The sequence below is a fragment of the Bombina bombina genome, chromosome 2 (genome assembly GCF_027579735.1).
Source record: "Bombina bombina isolate aBomBom1 chromosome 2, aBomBom1.pri, whole genome shotgun sequence".
NCBI classification, from domain to species: Eukaryota; Metazoa; Chordata; class Amphibia; order Anura; family Bombinatoridae; genus Bombina; species Bombina bombina.
Genome location: NC_069500.1, coordinates 755,197,507 through 755,209,529, shown reverse-complemented (window position 1 = coordinate 755,209,529; position 12,023 = coordinate 755,197,507). Strand labels below are relative to the sequence as shown.

General features: G+C 40.0%; 1 protein-coding gene across 1 annotated transcript in view; it reads right to left on the bottom strand.

The window, feature by feature from the left end:
• MICOS13 (mitochondrial contact site and cristae organizing system subunit 13) overlaps window positions 1–6,336 on the bottom strand; it is a 7,606-nt gene extending 1,270 nt beyond the window's left edge. Inside the window, exons 1-2 of the mRNA XM_053702867.1 lie at window positions 6,247–6,336; window positions 5,768–5,924 (exon numbers count right to left, since the gene is read on the bottom strand). Coding sequence (XP_053558842.1) covers window positions 5,768–5,924; window positions 6,247–6,275 — 186 coding nt within the window. The 5' untranslated portion in view covers window positions 6,276–6,336. The remainder of the gene's footprint in view (window positions 1–5,767; window positions 5,925–6,246) is intronic.
• Between the last annotated feature and the right edge of the window lie 5,687 nt (window positions 6,337–12,023).

Sequence of the window (12,023 nt, the reverse complement as noted above, 5' to 3'; positions counted from 1 at the left end):
ATAAATTAAACTATAATGGAATGTCTTTTTTCAAAGTTGGCAGTATATAATTGGAAGTTACCAACAAAATATAAGCAATTTCTATATCTTGGCCCATACCCTGGGTAATACTTACCATTGAGACCCCTCTCCTGAGGGGCGTGGACAGAGCTATCCACTCCCCTCATTTGCATAAAAGTCTAATGGAGATACCGTCTCATCCTCCTCCTAGAGATGTCCAGCCAGAAACAGGTGAACCAACTAGGGAAGGGGGTCTGATAAGTATTACCCAGGGTATGGGCCAAGATATAGAAATTGCTTATAATTTGTTGTTAATTTCCAATTATCTTGGCCCCCCTGGTAATACTTACCAATGAGAGAATACAGAGCAAACATAAAAGAATGGGTGGGAAATAAACACAGAGTACACAAAAATACGGCAGCAAAAAATATAAATATTTATTCCATAACAACAGAGGATAATATATTTCAAATAAATTTGGCAGCAGCTGATTGACAACCATCTAGCTTATAATGTAAAATAAAAGTATGGTATGATTTCCAAACTGCTGCTTGACAGATTTCTTCTGGAGAAGCGTTAGCTTGAAGTGCCCAAGAAGTTGATACAGCCCTTGTGGAATGAGCCTTAAGCCCTTCAGGTACCTGTTCCCCTTTTTCTTTATAGGCTCTTGAAATGGCCTGAACAATCCAGTGAGAAATAGTTGTTCTTGATGGAGCCTGACCTTGACAAGGACCTCCAGGTACGATGAATAACCTTTCAGTCTTACGAATATCCTTGGTCCTTGAGATGCATATATGAAGACATCTGACCACATCCAAATGATACAAAGGTTTAGTTTGAGGTTCTGAGTTTTTAGGGCAAAAAGAAGGAAGAAAGATATCTTGATGTTGATGAAAGTCAGATACTACTTTTGGATGAAATTCAGTAACAGTGTGAAGAAATTTGAACTTTATGAGTTCTAGCACTAAGGCCCTTAAGAAAACCATCATTAAAGAAATCTAATAGATGAAATATTTTGATTGTTGCTGTAGAAATATCATGTGAAATTATCCAAGATGAAAAGATATCCCAAACATGGTAATATGCTCTGTATGTATTTCCCTTTCGAGCTTGAAGAAGCGTCTCAATGACAGGAGCTGAAATATTCAAATGCTGTAATCTTGAGACCTCAGCAACCAAGCCGTGTTAATTTGAATTGGTGTGGAATCGGATGGATTACCGGTCCCTTATTCAGCAAGTCCCAAGAGACTGGAAGATGCCATGGAGGTTGGATTGCTAGTTTGAGCACCAGAGGAAACCAAGGCCTTCGAGGCAAAAATGGAAGGATAACAATGAAGGTAGCCCGTTCTAGCAGAATTCTCTTCAATAACCTGGGAATCAGAGGAAAGACATAGTGAATGTTGTATGGCCAATCGTGGAGAAAGGCATCCACTCCTAATGCATGAGATGTGTGGTAATGACTGAAGAACCCGATAGTTTAATGCAGAGGCCATTAGATCGACTTCTGGAAGTCCCCAGAGACTGGTTATCTTCCGGAACAACCATTTGTTCAGTTGCCATTCGATTGGAGAAATTCGACTCCTGCTCAAATAGTCTGCCTTGATATTCTCTCTTCCCGGAACATGGAGAAACTGAATGTGGTTTTGTGCCCATTTGAAGATTGGAGATACTTCCTTTAATGCATTTAGACTTCTTGTACCTCCCTGGAATTGGAGATAAGCTGCTGCTGTCCTGTTGTCGGTCAAGATCTTTACTGCTTTTCCTTCCAATAATTGCTGGAATGCTAGGAGAGCTAAGCATATTGCTATGATCTCCAAAATATTTGATGGAAGAGACTGATGTCTTCTTTCCCATGTACCTTGGGCATACCTGTACAGACAATGTGCTCCCCAACCGGTCTTGCAGGCATCTGTTTGAACAGTCCAATTTGGTTCCTGAAGAGGAAGGCCCCTGGATAGATTCTTTGATTGGGACCACCAAAGAAGAGAGATCTTCAGAATCATGGGTACTTTGATTTGCTGAGATAAACCCTTGCTTCTGTTGAATGCTTGTAGGAAATAGATTTAGAATGGACGTATTCTCCATCTGGCCCATCTCACCATATGGATCACTGAGGACATGTGACCTAAAACCTTCATCCATTGGCGGGCCGTAAGATAGTTGACATGGCGGAACTGTAGGAAGTAATTTAGAAGAAACCTGACTCAAATTTCTGGAAGACACAATCGCCTGTGTGTCGAAGTGTGCTCCTAGAAAAAGAAATCTGTTAGCAGGGTAAAAGTTGACTCTTTCAGAAATTGATATCCCAGTCGTGGTCCTGAAGAACTTCTAGAAGGATAGACCTGTGTGCCAGCGCCTGTTGCTGTGAACTTGTCAGTAGAAGAATGTTGTCTAAATAATGGATTATGAATAATCCCTTTACACGTAACTCTGCTATTAGAGGAACCAATACCTTTGTAAAGACCCTTGGAGCAGTAGATATCCCGAAGGGAAGGGCTAAAAACGGAAAATGACAATCTCCAACCGTGAAGCAGAGAAACTTGCTGTGCTGTCTTGCAATGGGAATATGGAAATAAGCATCCTTCAAATCTATGGAAAGCAGGAAGGTTTTTGGTGGGATGATATTGATTCCTGATAGAACAGATTCCATCTTGAAATGTTGAACCCTGAGGAAAGTGTTTAACACTCGAAGACATATAACTGGCCTCCAGGAACTATCTTTCTTTTTGACCAGGAAGAGAGGTGAATAAAATTCCTTTTCGTGGTCTTGGATTGGTATCTCTTGAATAACGCTGTTGCACATGAGCTTGCTGACAAACTCCAATATTGCTTTTAATTTTACAGGATCCCTGGGGAGTGGAGTTTTTACTAAGCATGGAAAGATAGGCTCTCTCTTGAGCTCCAGATGATAACCGTGCTGAAGAATCCCCAGAACCCATTGGTCTGAAATACTGGACGCCCAGACCCCCTGAAATTGAACAATCTTCCTCCCAAAGGAAGGATCTGGGTCAGCCCACCATCATTGCTTTTTAGCCTGAAAGGAAGGAAAGGACTTACAACGTCCTTTACCCCGAAACTGAAAGTTAGATCTTCCATCTTGATGTTGAAAGAATTCTTTCCTGGAAGAAACTTTAAAGTTTCAATGCATATTATGTTGTCTGTGAGCAAAGGAAGGATGTTTTCGGCCCTTGAAAACCTGTGGTAGGAAAGGACTCTTAACTTCTGTTCTTTTTGAAATTAAGGTTTCCAATTGCTTACCAAATAGCATCTCTCCTTCAAAAGGAAGAGTTAATAAATTCAACTTGGAACCTGGGTCAGCTTCCCAATGTCGCAGCCACAATGCTCTTCTAACAAGGTTAGCAGTAGACATAGACTTTGCATTAAGCTCCAAAATACTGGTATCAGCTGATAGACTAAGAGAAGTAACCATATTAAAATCTGCAAGAAAATAAACAATATTTTCATTATCTTGAAAAGAATTATATAGGTTAGAAGACCACACTTCAGTAGCTTTTAAAGTTGAAAAAAAGTGCAAGCAGAGGATGAAATAAAGCCCCTTGTTGAAGATAAAGTCTCTTTAAATTTTGTTCCATTTTTTTATCCATGACATCCTTAAATGATCCTGCATCGATCATATACAGGGAAAAACATTCTTTTTGAAAGTCTGGCAATTGCAGCATCAATCTTGGGAGCAGTAATAAACTAGTTATGTAGAGATTTTTCCAAAGGAAAACTTTTATATATTGTATCTTGAACTCCACCATGTGGCAAATCAGATTCTGAATCTTCCCCATCAGAAGCACAATCAAGGTTATGCAGATTTTCCAAAGAACCCACAGGTGTTATAGAAAAGCTTCCACCATAAATCTGGCCAGTACACACTTTACAAAGTTTCTTGTCCTGCCAGCAATAATTATCACATAGGAAACAGGTGTGCAAAGGCTGGGCTGAATTACTATGAAAAAATATAAGTAACCAATAAATAATACGGCCTTAAATAAAATGGTGAAAATACATTTGCAACACCAAGGAAAAACAATGTTTAATCATACCTTATAACTGCCCCCCTGATTCCTCCTGGGCTGTAACAGGTTGGGACTCCTGATGAGATATATATATATATATATATATATATATATATATATATATATATAAAAGTTTGTAAGATATAAAGCCCCAGAAGCTTAATCTGTACGGTTAAGGTATCAGGTTGTTTGCAAAAATGACAAGTCTCTAGCAGTAAGGAGACGCAACTGCTGCAACCCACGTCGAGGCAAGCTTTATGTGCACGCAAAGAGGTAGCCCTCAGACACAGTCCCTGTGACGTCCATTAATGATGACGTCATGGTAACATGGCGGCCTCCACAGGGATATAAAAAAAAAAATGAATAACCCACCGCCTTCGCCAATCTGGGTGACCACGGCCACAATGATAGATGGCGCTAGCTGAAGCAATGTCAGTTTAAACACACAGGCCCAAGAAGCCAAGAAAAAAATAATCTTAAAACAAGCCCAGAAGGTAATAAACGGAGAGGGACTCCTAGCCTTGTCCACCAACTGCAGGCTGGACAGAACTAGGAGGAGGAGGCGGTATCTCCATTAGACTTTTATGCAAATGAGGGGATTATATAGCTCTGTCAACGCCCCTCAGGAGAGGGGGTGTCACTGGTAAGTATTACCAGGGGGGCCAAGATATACAAGAAGTTTGAACATAGGTTAGCTTTTTTTTTTTTTTTTTTTTAAATGTATATATTTGACTGAACAGTAAGTTCCACTGCTCCTAAAATGTGTGTGTGTGACTTACACCCATATAGGCTCTGGATTTAAAGAGACAGTAAACTCAAATGAAAGCAACTTTCCAATGTACTTCTATTATCAATTTTGTTAAAAAGTTATCCTAAGTGAGCTCAGAAGAGTGCACATGTCATTAGCATCATGCAAGTGTTTGCAAAAATGCTTAAAACAATGTTATATACACGGAAGTTGCAAACTCTGTCATAAAGTGTCGGTAGCATTATGTGGCAGCAGTGTTTGTAGCTATGTATAACATTTATAGCAATGCAAACCCTGAAGCTAGATGGCTACGTGCATGCTCCTGAGCTCACCTATGGTTACTCTTTAACAAAGGATATCAAGAGAACTACGCAAGGAAGGAAACTGGAAAGTTGTTTAAAATGCCATGCTCTATCCAATCCATATAAGTTTAATTTTGACTTTACTGTCCCTTTAAAATATGCGAGTTATCTTTGGGCACAAAAGGGCTTAAAACACATAACTAAAGGCAAGAATGTGTGCACTGATAACATTTCCTAATGCATTAAATCATATTATTATTATTGCAATGCTATTCCTCTAATGACAAAAGCATTGTAGGCTTGCTACTTTTGTTGAATTGACTAAGTGTGTAATTGTAACATTATTGACCCTGCTCAGGACAAGTAGTTCTTTGTATGTATCGCTCTGGAGACACAGAGAAACCTCTTTGCGGGGGTTAAGCACATGAATTTGCAAGCCTTGAAAATGATGAAATTACATGTTCTAATGCATGAGAACATGTCATGTTTTCAACCTGATGGACGTTTAATTTGCATAATTACTCAAGCAACAACATATATATTCTGATATAAAATCCCTGTTTTCAAAATCAGGCTCCCTAAAATGTAAAAGCCACAGTGTTCTAATGGTCCTTTTTCCCAAAATGGCACAAACCTTAAAAATGTTGTCCATCCCAGTTGGTGGGCAACCTTGGAATTATTGGTCCCTTACCTGCCAACCAAAATAATCTGACCATTCCTTAATTGCTGGTGGTACTGCTGCCTTGGTTTTCTTCAGCACATCTTCCCCCTGAATACCGCTTCCCAGTAACCCTTGGTCATAAGCTACATACACTGCTCCTCCAGCTATTGATGCCTTGATCGTAAATCTGCAAGAAATAAAGGCAGACATGGCACTATTTGTGTGTGTTGGGCCAAAAGTTGCAATGTCCATGTATGTGCTGTACAACGCAGTTGTCTATTTCAAAGGTGGATTGTACGTATTGAATTAGGTTTTGAGATTCTCTGAAAGGATTGTAACAATTCAGATAAAATTAGTATTCTTCTAGTAATGTAAGCTCTGGTCAAACAATGCGTTAATAAATATATAACTGCTGACTACTATTCAATAGCAACGTCTAAAATAATATCTTGTTTTCCTCCAATTATATTATTGAAATGGAACTGCTGCTCCACCTTATTTCCACTCACTTTAGCAGCTTCAACAAGGCAGGCGCCATCTTTCCGCTCTCCAAGGGCACAGAAGCACGGAAAGCTCACACTTCCGGTCACGTGATTCGCAATGCGCATAGGGAATTGTAGTCACCATGGGCTGTTGTAACATCTTGGGCATCATTCATATTTGTTCGTAGTGTATTATTTTTCCTGTTATCTATCTCATCTAAATATATCGTCTGATTTCCAGCATATAAATAGACGTAGTAAATAAATACGCCAGCATAATATGGTGGTCATTGCTTCAGATTTGAATGTAAATTTTCAGGCGTTTTTCTTTCATCCCTAATTTTGTGGGAGTTGTAATTCAGCTTTGACATAAAAGTGTGGGCAAACTCCAGACTGTCTTTTGACAGTCACTTCACACTGGCAGCGACTGTGTGCTAAAGAAAAGGCTCTCATTTTAGAGAATATGGGCCTGATGATCTAAAGCTTTCTGCTCAGATGTGATGATTGAAGAAGTCTTGTCAGTATGGACGAGGTCCCTCAAAGAATTTTAGAAACACACATTTTACCTTTAGAGATCTCACAGTATGTGAAGGAGAGACTCCTGTATTGCAATAAAAAAGTCTAAAAAAAAAAAATCCACAAATATTTTGAGTGATTTCTCATCATGGTGGTTTTTAATCATCAGACCGTATGACATTATCTCTCTACAGACAATTACTACTTTCAGTCTCACTGCTCAGTTTCTCTTTGTATAATGAGAACTCACACCATCTTGGAGCTTTTATTTATTATGTAACTTTTAAACTGTGCAAAAAAACTGCAAAATTCTAACTCTTCCTCTCTTTATAATTTGAGATAAACTGAAGCGCAAAGTACAGCTTCAAAAAGCCAGTAACATCACAGATATGTGAAAGTGCTCTGCTTCTGTCACAGGATACAACAATAAACGATCTACAAGATTGCGGTGCCCAGTATAAAATGCAGAACATTTACCAACTGGATTCTGTAATCCTATATAATAAATGGCCAAGTATGTTTGTCAGATGCAGTCATGCGCGAGACTGCACGTGACAAACATACCTGGCAGTTTGGATCCTGACACTCAGCACTCAGCACAGAGCAAGGCTGAAGCGGAGTGTCAGGGAGCGTGGCAATGGGGTCGTGGTGGGCGTCGCAAGGGGCGTGGCCGGACAGGTGTCGTCCGCGATGGGGCGTGGCTGGGCGGGGTGCCACGATGGGGGGAGCCAAAGAGGGGGGGGAGCCAATGGGTGGGGAGAGAACCAAAGGGGGGGAGAGCCAAAGAGGGGGGAGACAGAGAGCCAAAGAGGAGAGAGAGCCAAAGAGGGGAGAGAGCCAAAGAGGGAGGAGAGAGAGCCAAAGAGGGGGGGAGGAGAGCCAAAGAGGGGGGGAGAGAGCCAAAGAGGGGGGGGGGAGAGAGCCAAAGATGGGGGAGAGAACAAAAGAGGGGGGAGAGAGAGCCAAAGAGGGGAGAGAGAGAGCAAAAGAGGGGAGAGAGAGAGAGCAAAAGAGAGGAGAGAGAGAGCAAAAGAGAGGAGAGAGAGAGCAAAAGAGAGGAGAGAGAGAGCAATGGAGAGGGGGAGAGAAAGCAAAAGAGAGGGGGGAAGAGAGAGCAAAAGAGAGGGGGGGAGAGCAAGGGGTGGGACCGCTGTACTGCAAAAAATGGCCCGTGTACACAGGCTTTAGTACTAGTGAGTTATAATAAGAGAACGGTTTTAAAGAGAGCTGCAGGTACAGGAGGAAAATAAATACCATGGTGAGTAGTAACCATGTTACTATTTTAGTTCTACCCAGCAGCTTAATGTCCCTTTAAATCTAAAAGTTATGGGCTTTTTGATTCCTGTTATAAATGGAAGTGCATTAAAGTGATGGTAAACGCTCCCTTTTTTAAAAACAGATCTGTATTGTTAGTGATACTTTAGATGGTGTTTAATTCATCAGTTGTAATGAAGTTGCGCTATAACTTACTTTTTATTATAGCTATGAAATTCAAATACCAAGTGCTCCACAGCCTACTTCAAAAGTCAAATTTTCTGTGAGCTAATGGTTTGAATTGTTCTCCAATCAGAGCTCTCCCCATATGGCACATTTTTTTGTAACTAGAGCGCTGATTAGAGAACAATTCAAACTGTTAGCTCACAGAAAATTTGTCTTTTGAAGTGGGCAGCGAAGCGTGGGGAATTTTAATTTTATATCTAAACTAAAAAGTAATTTATAGCGCATCTTCGTTATAAATGATGAATTAAACTCCATCTAAAATATCACTAACATTCCAGATCTGATTTTAAAAAGGGGAACGTTTCCTACCACTTTAACACTTCTATATTCCATGCAGTCATTGCTTGCACACTCTAATTACCGGTATTTATTTACGTCTGTTCCTAATTGTTCTTAGCTGAGAGGGAAACCTAGGTTACAACATGGAAGCTCTCATTGCTAAATGGACACTAAAACTTTACACTGATAAACAACTATCATAATTTAAAAAATATATATGTATGTTATTCTCAGGAAAGTATTTGCTTTGAATATATGATTCTATCTAGCATTTATTTAGTGTTTTATGTCCCTTTAATAATTTTCTTAAATATTTTTTGTACTATTTTGTTCTGCCTTATTATACAAAGTACAGACAGAGTATACATAGTGATTTAAGAAGCGGTAGAGAAGCATTTACATATACTGCTATGAGTATGGATGATAAAAAAAAAACATTCTAAAAATATTGGGGGGAAAAAGAGCAGGACAAAGTGTAAACCATTTATTTCACTTATTAAAAAATAAGGCAAAATAGCCAAATAAATGTCCAGAAATTTCTGTATCTGTAAAATAAGGGTCTGTTGCAACGGAATCCACTGAATTTATCTTTCATTATTCGTAATTTTAAAAAAGTTTCCTAATTTTAAAAAAGTTTCAAATTTACTTCTATTATCTAATTTAATATGTTTTCATTGTATTCTTTGTTGAAGAAAACATACTGCACCTAGGTAGGTATTACGCAGCAGCGTGTATTTGGTAAGTATGTGCATTTGGATCATCATTCGTTATGATTAGAGTTGCCACCTTGACCACATTTTCCTGGACACTTATGAGTTACACATGCTGCCAGCTGTGCGGAGGGGAACATGAATTGCACAGCTGGATAGCACACAAATAGTGATTCTGGACAGCACTATTCATGTTCCTCCCTGCATACCCTGCAGCATGTGTAACTCATAAGGGCCGAGGTGGCAACACTAGATATGATCTGAATGTGGAAGAAGGCGGCTACTTCTAGCATTCGGGTCATTTTGGAGACAGATTTATTCTTATGTAAGTGCAATTTACTAAGATATGTGCAAATCCACACTCACACAGCTGGTGAGGTAGCTCAGTTGTTAAATGCCCTGACTACAAAAAAGCCTGTTTAAAAAATCCAAGGTCACAGGTTCAAATCCTGGCAGGGCCAACTCAGCCCTTCATCCTTCCGAGGTCTATAAAATGAGTACCATTAAATTGGGTAATAATAACTATTACTATTCAGCTGCCGATTTGGTTGATTCCAAGAGCGAGCGCTGAAAAAGCACTTTGAGTTCCACTTGGAGAAAGGCGCTATATACTAGTTATTAGTGTGTTGCACTTTCTGAATAATAAATCCGGCTCTGAAAATAGCAAATACTGCATGTGTTTTCCTCCTTCCGCATTCAGATCATAACGAACTATCCAATTGCACATGCCTAATATCTGCATCACTATATGGCGTAAAAGGGACAGAAAGGTCAAAATTGAAATGTGCATTTGAATATGAAATATAAGCATTTTTGCAATATACTTTTATTAGCAAAAATGCTTCTAGTAAAAGTTATTACTGTTTTTCTGTGGCATACGTACATATCCTGCGAGAGCCTGGGCAGCAGTATTAAAACACCATGCCTGCTCATAGAGTCATCTGTGGTAGACATGTAAAATGAACAAAGCAGAGAGCAGGTTCCGGAGGAGGAGCTTAGAACAGGTAGCTGAGCAATTGTTCTCCTGCCTCAAGTTCCTGGCGGTGTTTTCCACGCGCCAAGCCCTGAGAAGATAGGGCTGCTACAAGGACGGCAAAAGGTAACTGCTGCCGGAACGCTAAGTGGAAAATTCAACCCACTGAAAATTCCCTACATTGAAGGAAAATAAAGATTTCACAAACCATACTGCAAGGGAGAGAAAGAAAATTTCTGGCTGTGATCTATAACCCCTCACAGAGAAGAGGCGAAGAGGGTAAAGCTCAATGACTTAAAAGGCCTGTGAAAGCAGGTATAACATTCCTGACTATGCTTCATTTCCCCTTGTCAGCCAAAGTGCGTCTACCTCCCCCCTCCCGCGCTATACTCCGGTGGCGAGCCTACGTGTGCTGAGGAATACCTGGGTCCCTGGAACGAGACTGACGGCTACCCCTCCTCCCCCACCGGTGCTGCGTGGGAGGAGGTGTTCGTGTGAGCCGGCCGCGCTGGCATTGCAGAGGAGCTCTCATCACAGGAGCTGGATCGGAGTCCTTCCGGGAAAGAGGCGGGCTTGGTCCCGCTATCAGAGTCCCTGAGTTAGGATCCTGCGCAGGTGTGTCAACTGGGCTCCCACCAATACTGTACTGGAGAAGGTGGGTCAAGAAAGATAATTGCCTCCTCTGCCAAATAGCACTCCACACGCCGCAAAGATACTTCACCCAATCCGGTTGCCTCCAGAGGGAGCAGAAGCTCCATGGACAACTCTCAGACCGTTGTTTTTCTGAAAATCCACCGGGGGGTGAGTACTCTTACTGTACTTTGCAAGACTTTTTAATTGAATTATCCTAGGAGTATAAGGGGAGGAAAGAAAGAGAAGAAAGAGTGAAGAAAGGCTGTAATAGGGGGAATGCGAGCAGAAGCATAATATAAGCAAACAGGACTGAAACTTGTTATTAAGTTTTAAAAGAAGGGGAAAGGGGAGAAAAAAGAAAAAAATCTCCTTCTCTGGGAAAATTGTCAGTTGCAGAACCACTTATTTGAGAAAGTCTAACATTAAGCAAGCTAAGGAAAAGAGAACGAAGGGAGAAGGAAAAGAAGAGGGGAAGGCAAGAAAGGGAACAGACTCCTGTATCTTTACATGCTACTATGTATCAACATTAGATACAAAGAACAAAAGTATAAACTTGTCAAGATCTGTTAGCTTCAAGACAGATTATTCTCCCTATCTCCTAACCCACATTTGGCAGAACAGAACAGCACAGGAAAAGGAAACTTTTAAAAACATTATAAAAGATCTTGCCCTTAGCTTGGAATTTAGCATGTTGCTGAATTAAAGGAAAAGGACTGCCTTCCTGTTTAAAAGAGGAAAGGAGAAGGGAGAAGGGAAAAGAAAAGGAAAATCCTTGTTCTTTTTTTTTTTTTCTTTGCCTGTTGCCTTTTTTTTTTTTTCTTTTTTTTTTTTTTTGCTTGGCCCTGTTGCCTCTTCTTTCCAGTTGGGATTTGTTCTGTCTAAATGTTTTTGTTCATTGGTTATAGTTCAACAAGTAACTGTTTAGCATTCACTGTCACTTCTTGATTATATGTAATAATTATCTGTCTGTGATTTTGTGAAATAGGGTACTAGACATATTGACAAACTTTTAAATCCTAGGGACAGCATACAGGTGCAAAAGATATCAAGTCTGTATTTTCTTTGGTAATATTTTATTCAAATTCTTCTTAAAACCAAAGGTGGTTTATACAGAAGGATTTTGGTAAAGGTTTTTTCGGACAAGACCGTAGATCAAATACAAACCTCTAAATAAGAGGCAATATCTTTCAATT